The 12,220-nt window shown below is 36.8% G+C and overlaps 1 protein-coding gene across 8 annotated transcripts in view; it reads right to left on the reverse strand.

Moving 5' to 3' along the window:
- Nucleotides 1–12,220, reverse strand: part of STK33 (serine/threonine kinase 33) — a 185,032-nt gene that overhangs the window by 50,728 nt on the left and 122,084 nt on the right. For all 8 annotated transcript variants that reach the window (XM_044929484.2, XM_006051606.4, XM_044929481.2 and 5 more), the window contains 3 exons: nt 9,125–9,263; nt 6,157–6,245; nt 4,227–4,311 (listed from right to left, as the gene is read on the reverse strand). In XM_044929484.2, the coding sequence (XP_044785419.2) occupies nt 4,227–4,311; nt 6,157–6,245; nt 9,125–9,263 (313 nt within the window). The remainder of the gene's footprint in view (nt 1–4,226; nt 4,312–6,156; nt 6,246–9,124; nt 9,264–12,220) is intronic.

Genomic DNA, 12,220 nt, shown 5'->3' on the forward strand with positions numbered 1-12,220 from the left:
AATTCAAGTTTTGCTTTTTAGACCTTTCTGGAAGTTTTTTCCTCAAATACTTTGGATCATTGGTTAGTTGAATCTGCAGGTGTAGAACCCACAGATAAAGAGGGCTGAGGGTACATGCTTTCAAAATATCCAAAGTAATGTTTGCAAAAATGAACCTTGTGTTCAACCACAGAGAAAATTCCTTAAAGTTGAAATCTTTTAACTCACAATTACCTAGTAAAATGAAGAAAATCAGATAGAAAACCAAAAGGCTAGATAAAGTAACACAATCATATAAGTATCAAACACATCCCACAGAAAATTCTAAAAGCACTTCAAAGTAATTTTTGGATTAAAGAAGAAGACTAAAATCATAGACTATTAAGAAATTAATAACAATTAGAACACTGTATAATAAAAGAAACAGTTAAATTAGTACTCAGAGGAAAATATACAGCCTTAAATGCATTTATTAGAAAATAAGAAGACTGAAAATAAATAAACATTTAACTTAGGAAGTTTAAAAATAAACCAAAAGTAAGTAGAAAGAAGGAATTAAGAAAAATAAAAGCAGAAATCAATGAAAATCAAATACCACTAGACTTAAGCTGGAGTTTTGAAAGCTCAATAAATAGTCCTGCCACTAATAAATTTGATCAAGAAAAAATGGTTAGTATTATTACAAGAACTAAAATTGAGCACTAAGTGCCAGGTACTGTGCTAAGCACTTTACATTTAATTCTATGTCAATCTAATAAAAAGATATTATTATTACCATCCTAAAGTACATCTTCTACCCTTTTCTGTTTTATTTTTCTTCCTTAGCACTTCTCGCTAACATACCAGATATTTTTTTTAATCTTTTTTATTAACGTTTGCACCAACACACATTTTCTTATTTTGTTCACTATTATATTTCCAACCCCTAGAACAGTGTCTGACACAAAATAGATCCTTCTTTTTTTTTTATAGAAGGGTGGCATAATCCCTATTATACAAAAGTAGAAACCATGACAAAGTTGTTTGTACAGGGCTATCCAGAAAGCAAGTGGCAGAGTTAGAGTCCCAAGTTAGCCGGTGATGTCAGAGGCCATACCGCTAATATTAAATTATATTGCCTTCTTAATAAATATTAAGAATTAATATGGAGCTAAAACCACAGATCTAAGAATTACAAGTGAATGTAATATGCATCTTTATACCAATAAAATTTAAAATCGCAATGTAATGAACAATTTTCTGAAAAATATAAATTATCAGAATGATTTGAGATGTGAAAAACTTAAATAACCTAATATAAATTAAAAATAATAGGGACTTCCCTGGTGGTCTAGCAGTTAGAAAGTCACCTGCCAATGCAGTGGACGCAAGTTTGATTCTTGGTCTGGGAAGATCCCACATGCTGTGGAGCAACTCGGCTCACAAGCTGAGTGCCTGGAGCCCATGTTCTGCAACAAGAGAAGCCCATACACTGCAACAAAGAGTAACTCCTGCTCGCCGCAACTAGAGAAAGTTCGTGTGCAGCAACAAAGAACCAGAACAGCCAAAATAAATAAATAAACAAAAACTTTAAAAAAGAAAATAATAGAAATTTTATCCCCACAGGGTACCAGGACCAAAAATTTTAAGGGGAAATCTCATCAAATAATTAATGAGTAGGTAATTTCTATTACTTAAATGGCTCATGAACATACAAAAAATGAAAATATTTTATTTTTAAAATGAGGATAGTATAATCCTAACATCAAAAAACATAAGGGCAGCAGGAAAGAAAGCTACACTCAAAGTTCTAAACTAAAGTGGTAACAAACTGAATTATCTGTTGTTGTTCAGTTGCTTAGTCCTGTCCAACTCTTTGCAACCCCAAGGACTGCAGCACACCAGGCTTCCCTGTCCTTCACTATCTCCCAGAATTTGTTCAAACTCATGTCCACTGAGTTGATGACACCATCCAACCATCTCATCCTCTGTCACTTCCTTCCTCTTCTGCCCTCAATCTTTCCCAGCATCAGGATCTTTGCCAATGAGTTGCCTCTTCCCATCAGGTGGCCAAAGTATGGAGCTTCAGCTTCAGCATGAGTCCTTCCAATGAATATTCAGGATTGATTTCCTTTAGGATGGACTGGTTGGATCTCCTTGAAGTCCAGGGGACTCTCAAGAGTCTTCTCCAACACCACAGTTCAAAAGCATCAATTCTTCGGCGCTCAGCCTTCTTCATAGTCCAACTCTCACATCCATACATGACCACAGGAAAAACCATAGCCTTGACTAGACGGACCTTTGTTGGCAAAGTAATGTCTCTGCTTTTGAATACGCTATCTAGGTTGGTCATAACTTTTCTTCCAAGGAGTAAGTGTCTTTTAATTTCATGGCTGCAGTCACCATCTGCAGTGATTTTGGAGCCCCCAAAAATAAAGTCTGACACTGTTTCCACTGTTTCCCCATCTATTTCCCATGAAGTGATGGGACCAGATGCCATGATCTTCGTTTTCTGAATGTTGAGTTTTAAACCAACTTTTTCACTCTCCTCTTTCACCTTCATCAAGAGACTTTTTAGTTCCTCTTCACTTTCTGCCATAAGGGTGGTGTCATATCTGAGGTTACTGATGTTTCTCCCAGCAATCTTAATCCCAGCTTGAGCTTCATCCAGCCTGGCATTTCCCATGATGCACTCCGCATTTAAGTTAAATACACAAGATGACAATATACAGTGTTGATGTACTCCTTTCCTGATTTTGAACCAGTCTGTTGTTTCAAGTCCAGTCCTAACTATTGCTTCTTGACCTGCATACAGATTTCTCAGGACGCAGGTAAGGCGGTCTGGTATTCCCATCTCTTTTAAGAATTTTCCACAGTTTGTTGTGATCCATACTGTTATGATCAAACTGAATATAGCAGTATATGAAACCAAGTGAGGTTTAATCCAAAGGTACAAGGATGGTTCAACATTTCCATTAATGCAATTATTTCTTTAATAAATTTAAAAAGTATATGATCATCTCAATAGATACAAATTTGAATAGGCATTTCATCTATGTCTATTGTAAGATATATGAATGACTAATAAGTACATGAAAAGATGTTCAACATCATTGGTCGTTAAGGTAATGAAAATTAAAAATCACAATGAGATACTACTTCCTACCCATCTGACTGGCTATAATTACAAAGATAAGTAATATAAAGAGTTAGAAAGGATGTGAAGAAACTGGAACTCTTACACATTGCTAGTGGGAAGGTAAAATCTTATAGTACTTTGGAAAATTGTCTGGTAGTTTCTGAAAAAGTATAAACATAAATAATACATGATTCAGCAATTTCACTTCTTTGTAGCTACCCAGGGAAAATGAAACCATATGCCCACATAAAAACTTGAACACAAACGTCCATAAGCAGGATTATTCATAATAGCTCCAAACTGGAAACAATCTACATGTGCATCAACTAATAAACAGATAAACAATGTGTTGCATATCTATACAATGGACAACTGTTTACTAACAGAACAGACTACACATATGTGTTGCAATAGGGATGTACCTCAAAAACATCATGCTAAGTGAAAAAAACCAGGTGTATAAGCCTAGATGTTGTATGATTCCATTTATATGAAATATCCAGAAACAGAAAACCTAGAGAGACAAAGATCAGTGGTTACCTGGGATTGGGATGGGAATGAGATTGAGAGCAAATGGGCATGAGGCAACTGCTAGAGGTAGAATTGCTTAAATTGGACTGTGGTAGTGCTGTAAAACTCTGTGAATGTATGAAAAATCACCGAATGGTACATTTTTTTTGGTATCTAAATTATACTTCAAGAATGCTGTTAAAAATCACATTTACAAAAATGAGAAACTGTTGGTTTATGAAATATATTTAATCAGGACTCTATGAAAAACTACTGGATGGCAATGAAATTGGATAAAAAATGGAAAGAAGCAAAACACATGCATTATTTTAGCATGAATTAACAAAATGATAATTAGATTTGGGTGTATGATTACCTAAGAGACATAAACAGTTATAAGAAGAGCCCAGAGAAATGATGAACACCATAATCTCCAAAGATAAGAACTATGAAAAATTTGTGACAACAACTAAAATACTTTCACTTTCAAGAAAAGAAAAGGTAGCTTGATCAGGGCCATCAGTTATGGTGCAAAATCAAACTGCTCAAATTTTAATCCATACAAGTTGTTCTACTTTTTTCTATAGGAAAAAAAATCATTTAAAGCCTCCTAACTTACCCATATAGATGGGTGTCCCACATGTGGTTTGCAGCATGACCTCACTCCTTCCATGCTTCTTCACTGCTAGGCCAAAATCAGTCACCTTCAAGAAGAAATTCACATAGAGTCACCAGTTTTCCAGACCCAAAGTTCACACATTCTGCCAACAGGATTTTCACTACACTGTATTGCATTTAATTCAGGAATTCTTGAGGACAGAGGGGCTTTCCTTGCATTACTAATAAGGACCTTGCTTCCCCTTCCCACCTGCCCCTCCTTGTGAAAAAGAAACCTGGTCAAGAGAAACTTGGTTTTTCAAATTTTGAAAAAACACCCATAATGTTGATTATTCACTCCTTCTAATTTAAATTCAACAGTTCAACATAGGGAGTTACTCTTCCAAGAAGGCATTTAACATTTTTTAAAATGAAATTTATCTTTATAAAGTTATTTCATTGTAAAACACATTCTGGCCTTGGTAAGTTTATTATCTATTTTTCTGATGCTCAAGCTATGTTTCAGTTTAAAGCACTGTTATAAATGTAAATCATTATTCTTGTCAGCACTCACAGAAACTCCTCCTTTTTATAATTATTTATAAAATATTTTCTCTAGTCAATGCTATCTTTTCTTTACTATTATTTCCTCTGTGTTTCTAGAGTATACTAATTTAAAAATTATTACACTATTAAAAACTACGAGAAGCAAATTAACAGGAAAAAAAACACACACTATAACTACAAATACACGGGAGGCCTACTGCTGCAACTGTAGGCTTTCTGCTCAGTCTAAATCTTGGTCATTAAACATTTGGTTATTAAATATTCAGTGTGTGCCCTTGGTATTGTCTCCCAAGTTGGAACAGCCTTGGGCTGAAAGCAGAAAAAACAGGCACATTTACTGATCACACAACCAAAGATAAGATTGTGGTCCACAGACAGTGAATGTAAAGTTTTCAGTACCTAATGGAGTAAGAAAATGTTCCTATCAACAATGTGATATCACTATTTCTCTAAAGAGACTAATAAATTTCTCCAGGAGTGTTCACAATGACCCTACTTGGAGCATCATGTTACATTATCTTTCTCCACAGAAAATGTATACAGGTATCAAATATATAAAAGCTCTCATGACCCAATTCAGTTCTTTGTAGGGCATTTATTCCTTCATGCACCAAATATTAATTGAGCACATATTATATTCTAGGCATTATTCCTGGTACCAACAGTGAATAAGACACACACAGAATTCCTGCACTCATAGAGCTTATAATAGAAACATCTAAGAATATTTATTTGAGTATAACAACAATACTGTTAATCCTATTTATGTTATAAATGCAACAGAGCAAGTTATTCAAAGACAACATTTTATTCCCAAATTAATACATTCATATATTTTGAAAGCAACCACTTTTAAAATGCTAATAAATAATGTATTTGATCATTTATTTGACATTAAAGAACACTTAATTTGAATAAAGTCTTCAAGAATAAATACTTGGCATACTAACTGTGCTTAGAACATAAATATTAATACCCAAGAAAATTTTAAATGAGAAATACAGACTTTAGCATTAATTTAGTATCAAAGGCACAGCCAAGGTGTACTTTTTCTCTAAATTTGTAACACATTTACATCAAATTACCAGGCATAATTTTGAAATTAATTAGAATTCAGAGCATCTGTTTGTTTGCTATTAACTAATGATTCAGAACTATCCAAATGAATATCTACTTTAACAAAATTCAGTAGCACTACTTAACTTGTAAAATTATTCTTGTCAGTCACAACCTCTTTTGTGAAATTTTAATTTTTTTTAGCACAGGCTGCTTATTTTTGGCTGTTAAAAAGCTTCTGAAATGTATCTAAAAAAGAGGATGTACGTTGTCACTTTGATATCAAACTATTTATAGGCAAACATTTACCACAATTTCTATTATCTTACCTTTATGTTTAAGTTCATTTCATTGTTAGCATCAATAAAGCTGCTTTTAACCATTATGTTCTCCAGTTTCAGATCTCTATGTACTATATCTACCAAGAAAATAAACAACAAATCAAATGAAATGGATAATGAAAAAATAATTAGAGTGGACACAAATAGAACTTGACCAGTTAACATCCACTGTTGAAAAAGGAGATTTGTCCTGGCTGTTCACTGGAGGGACTGATGTTGAAGCTGAAACTCCAATCCTTTGGCCACCTGATGCGGAGAGCTGACTCATTTGAAAAGACCCTGATGCTGGGAAAGATTGAGGGCAGGAGGAGAAGGGGACGACAGAGGATGAGATGGTTGGATGGCATCACCAACACAATGGACCTGGGTTTGGGTGGACTCCGGGAGTTGGTGATGGACAGGGAGGCCTGGTATACTGTGGTTCATGGGGTCGCAAAGAGTTGGACACGACTGAGCGACTAAACTGAACTGTTGAAAAAAATCTAAGGAGGTCCAGGTATAATTCTTCCTTGTTTCATTCTCTTATATTCATATCCCTTTTCTCCACGTTTCTAACCTTAAGGAGCCACTTTCTTTGACTCCCTGACCTCTCCCCAATCCCCTGTTGCTCCAACTGGCCACTCTTCTTCATGAATGGCCTGGTGAGTGTGAAAGAGGATCATGTCCAAAGTTAGCTATTTCCTGTAGGAGGAAGCTTTCCCATGTCCTTCACTCTTCAAAGAGAGGATTACCTCTTTACTTCTATTCATATGTTATTGTCAGCATAAACATTTAACATACTGCAACTTGGCTACGTGTATACAAACTATATTTATTTCAATATATTTTCTGCACCATCAGTCACACTTTTCTACTCTTTATACATTAAAGTTAAAAATAAAAACCCGTGAGACACAAAATCTCCAGTTGAACATGTCAGGGCTCAGGCAGGACTTTTATGTACATGCAAATACTCTCATGTACCAAATATTTCCTTTGCAAATAACTGATCCAGTCCATATCCATTGTAATCATTCCCCTAAACTTAAAAAGCTATAGGTATAATTTCCGGGGAAAGGAGGCTGGATGAGCCCTGGACTGTCTACTACTTCTAGTTGTTTACAGTTCTCTTCCACACCCAACCTGTGTTTGGAATTTCTATTGTTCTCCTTATCTCTTCTTACATAAACACCACAAAACTTTAACTAATATATCTTCATAATGTGGTTTGACACTTGTCAGGGCAAGTCTCTCTGCTGCCTCCACTGTTCTTTTTCATTGTTTTCTTTACTATTCTCATCCCTCTCAAAATAATTTTATCAAGCTCCATGAAAAATCCTGTTAAGATTTAGTTTGAAATATACTGACTTTATATATTAGAACTGAAATTAGCAAAATATCAAGTCTTTGGTTTTCTGCTCTTGCAAAAATCCTCGCTCTCTGCGGAAAGCCCTCCCTTTTTCACCTGAGTTTGTATTCCTCAGCTCAAGTTTTGCTTCCTCTGTGAATTCTTGCTTGACTTTCTGAATCAAATGAGGCACTTAGTACACCTGTGCTCCATGCTCTCTATATGGCTCTCAGAAATCATCATATTGTCTTCTGTACTCCATTTGAAAGCAAATCATCAATTTGTTTTCTGTACTCCAGCAGATGCCTTGTGTTTGAACCTCTGTAAACTCTAGGACCAACCTCAATGCTGTAGGTGCTTAAGGAACATCTGTTGAATGAGCCCCTAGGTTCCAGCACTAGCTCTGCATAGCCAAACATGTCCCCTGACCTCTCTGGAACAAAGTTTTTTTTTCATCTCTTTTGAACTGTGGTGTTGGAGAAGACTCTTGAGAGTCCCTTGGGCTGCAAAGAGATCCAACCAGTCAATCCTAAAGGAACAGTCTTGGGTGTTCATTGGAAGGACTGATGCTGAAGCTGAAACTCCAATACTTTGGCCACCTGATGTGATGAATCTACTCTTTGGAAAAGACCCTGAAGCTGGGAAAGATTGAGGGCAGGAGGAGAAGGGGACGACAGAGGATGAGATGGTTGGATGGCATCACCAACACAATGGACCTGGGTTTGGGTGGACTCTGGGAGTTGGTGATGGACAGGGAGGCCTGGTATACTGTGGTTCATGGGGTCGCAAAGAGTTGGACATGACTGAGCAATTGAACTGAACCGAACTGATAAAATGAGAAGCTTCTAAAGTCACATGTAAGCCAAACTAACACTGAAGGGGAAAAAAAAAAAAAAAGCAGGAGCATGAGGAAAAACAGTAGCAATAATACCAAAGAACAGTAAAGCAATTAGAAGAATTAGAATGATATTTAAATGTGGATATTAAAGTAGTGAAACAACTCCCCTATGGTACTCTACTGGTGGATCATACATTTGTCAAAACCCATAGAATGTACAATACCAAGAGCGAACACTAATGTAAACTATGGACTCTGGGTGATAACGATGTGTCAGTGCAAGTTTATCAACTGTAACAAGTGTAACCCCTCTGATAGGGGATGCTAATAATGGGGAAGGATCTGCATGCATGGACAGAGGTATTTGGGAATCTCTGTAACTTCTCAATTTTGCTGTGAACCTAAAACTGCTCTAATAATTAAGTCTAAAATTTTTTTAAATCCCTAGTATATGCAGATTTTTAACATTATTATTAATATATGAGTTTTAAGAAATTTTACTTCTATTGATTTTCTATTTTGGATTTAATAATATTAGCTTCTTTTCAAGTTGTTGAATAGAAATGTTCATAATTTCATTCTTATCCATGGACAATGTAATTGCATACCTGTCTTGTTTCTAATTAAAATATATCAATAAAGTTACAAGGGAAAAAATTTAATTTTTAAAATCAAATTTTCTGTATCAGTAGGCATTACTTCTGTGACTATGAATCCTGGATTCAATCACCCTTAAAGAAAAGTGCTATCTGCCTGCATGGAGTCAACGAGCTGGGTGATCCTCTTCTTACCATTGTTGTGAAGATAGGCTATAGCTGAGGCGAGACTTTGAATGATCCACCTTGTCTCATTCTCTGAGAAATGACCTTTCCTTTCCAGAATTTCTTTGAGTTCTCCATCCTCACAAAGCTCCATCACAAGATACATTTTCTGACATAAATATAAAGAGAGAGAGCACAAATTATTTAGTTGGGTATGTTTAAATGTTATATATTGTAAACAGAGAGTAAAAATATCATTATAGTCTTAATCACTCTATTCATTTAACATAGTTGCTATCTGTCATGTACAAGGTACTCTGTAGGATACTAGAGGGGAAAAAAGTGGAAGTATTAGTCACTCAGTCATGTCTGACTCTTTCCAACCCCATGGACTGTAGCCCGTCAGGCTACCCTGTCCATGAAATTCTCCAGGCAAGAATACTGAAGTGGGTAGCCATTCCCTTCTCCAGAGGATCTTCTTGACCCAGGGATCAAACCCGGGTCTCCTACATTGCATAAGTCACCAGGGAAGCTCTACTAGAGGAAAAAGCAAGCATAATACATACTCTTCACCTCCAAGGAGCTCAGAATATGGTTATAATCACAATGTCATGTGATAAATGCTAACAGAAGAGGACTGTCCAAAATGTGATGAGGTTACAGAGGAGGGGGCAAGCCTAAAGAATGCTCACTGTGAAGAGGAGCCATTTCAGCAGGTCTGGACGACTGAACAGGGATTTATGGGTAGAAAATATGGGCAAGAATAGGCATAGCACACAGCATTTGCAGACTCCAAAGCTGGAAATAACACGGGCAGTTAAAGAATAACACATATCTCAGTGTTAATAGCATTTTGTAAGTCAGAGAAGACTGGAGTAGTGAGGGGTGAGGCCAGAAAGAACAGGCTGGTGCCAGGCTGTAAAGAGTCCTGGATGTCACACAAATGAGCTTGGATTTTTTCCCCCATATGCAGTAAGTAGCCACTGAAGATTTTTTTTTTTTTTTTAATTTTTACCCACTCTGTGATCTCCAACCAGGGATCGAACCTGTACCCCCCACAGTGGGAGCTCAGTGTCTTAACCACTGGACCGCCAGGGAAGTCCCACCATGGAAGATTTTGAAGCTTATGTCTGGAATGGAGGAAGTGTATGTGTTATCATCAATTCTGCATTTCAAAACGAACACTCCACTCCAACAGCAATGCAGAGCAGAACTCAACAAACTTCTTTTCTGTGAAAGCCAGATACAGATAGTAAGTATTTTTGGCTACACAGGCCATACAACCTCCTCTGTAACCACTCAGCTCTGCTGTCACAGCATAAAAGCACCCATAAACAATACAACAAAACTTTATTTATGGACTTTGAAATTTAGTTTCATATAATTTTCACATGTCATGAAATATTACTATTTTGACCTTTCTTACTAACCATTAAAAAATGTAAAAAACCTAACTTACAGGCTATAAAAAAAACAGGCTGCACTCCAGACTGGCTCACATGCTGTGTATACTGACCTCTGTTCATAAAAGGGTAGGTGTGAGGAGCAGAATGAAGAAAAGAAGAAAACAGTGTGAAAATACGCAGAGGGAGAAATAGTGGAACTTAGTGACTAATGGGGTATAAATGGTAAAAGCCACAAATGAAATGCCTCTTCCATATTTGCTGTATCTGTGGATGTTTCTTATACTCACTTTAAGTATTCCAATAGTCAGGTCATCTATTGAGTCAGAAAGATTCCCAGTCAACTAAAATGCATGCCTTTTTCATACCTATTGCTATTCAGACACAGACCAGCCTCCATGTCTCCATTTTGTCCTATGCCACTACATTTTCATTGTTGTTTTGTAAGATTCTGGGACCTGATCCTATTCTATTACCACTCCTGATGCAACTTCTGTGTTCAGTCAGCAAGCAGGAAAGCAAGAGGAGAAGGCTAACAACCTTTCTTCCTATAGTCAAAATTCTGACTCACTAAACCTTAGGATGCTTTAGAATTTCAAAAGTAACCACAGAATTCTGTAAAGTCTAACGTAAAAATAAGCTTTTGACCTAGGCCATAGTTTTTCCACTGACAGCATGGCAGAGATCATGAAATGAAACGGTAAGCGAATTATTTGGAAGGCAAAGTTACATTAGCAGTGCTTACAATACAAATTGATCAATTTAAAACATGTAAGCTGATAAAAGTTATTATCAATAAAGGTTTTTCAGAAGTCTTTCTGTAACTATTAAAAAATAATTGTGTAGGCCTGGAGAATATGTGGACTCACAAGAAACCCTACATAGTTAATGGATGATCAGTATTACTACCTTAGCCTAACCAGTCAGTTAACAATTTCCTTTAATCTTTAAGATGGCTTCAACTGGAAGTCTAGGCATTTGTGTGAGCTGGGAAGATGGGGAGACAGATCTGACCTTTGTGAATCAAAGGCAAACAATAGGTAAAAAATACAATCACAGATGATGGTTTCCTTTGCCTTTGAATTATTCTACATTTGGACTCCCACTTATGTTCCAAAATGAAGGAACAGACCAGACTTGTCCTCCCTCCTGAAACAACCTAAAAAATGGATAAAATACATGAAATAACAATTTTCAGACATTAGTCACAAGGCAGTGATCCCTGACAAAGGGGAAACCTATGAGACAAGCCCCACGATTATCCTAGCTTACTGTCTAGAGAGAGTTTCCAAGCTACAGAGAAGGGAAAGAAAACCCAAGCAGAGCTCAACAGTCTACATGAACTGAGGAGATGGTGCTGAGAGTCCAGGAAGGCCAAGACAACTAAACTCCACAGGCGAGATTGCCAAAGAGGGGAAGGCTGTACACAGAGAAAGCACTATAGATTTGCAGGTGGCTGCCGATCCCATCCTCAACTCTTCAGCAAACTACTAACTAGCACATACATATCAAGAATCTACCCAGAGGAAAACAAGATGGTGGAGGAGTAGGTGGACGTGGAGTACATCTCTCTCCACAGATACATCAGGAATACACCTTCAGACACAGAAGTGCATGCAGAACACCAGCTGAGATTGGACAGGAGTACCTGACCAGCGATCCACATAAAACTCGGTAGAATGAAGGAACCAAGGGGAAAAACAGGAGTGTTAGTAGGACCGGA

The sequence above is a fragment of the Bubalus bubalis genome, chromosome 16 (genome assembly GCF_019923935.1).
Source record: "Bubalus bubalis isolate 160015118507 breed Murrah chromosome 16, NDDB_SH_1, whole genome shotgun sequence".
Lineage (NCBI taxonomy): Eukaryota > Metazoa > Chordata > Mammalia > Artiodactyla > Bovidae > Bubalus > Bubalus bubalis.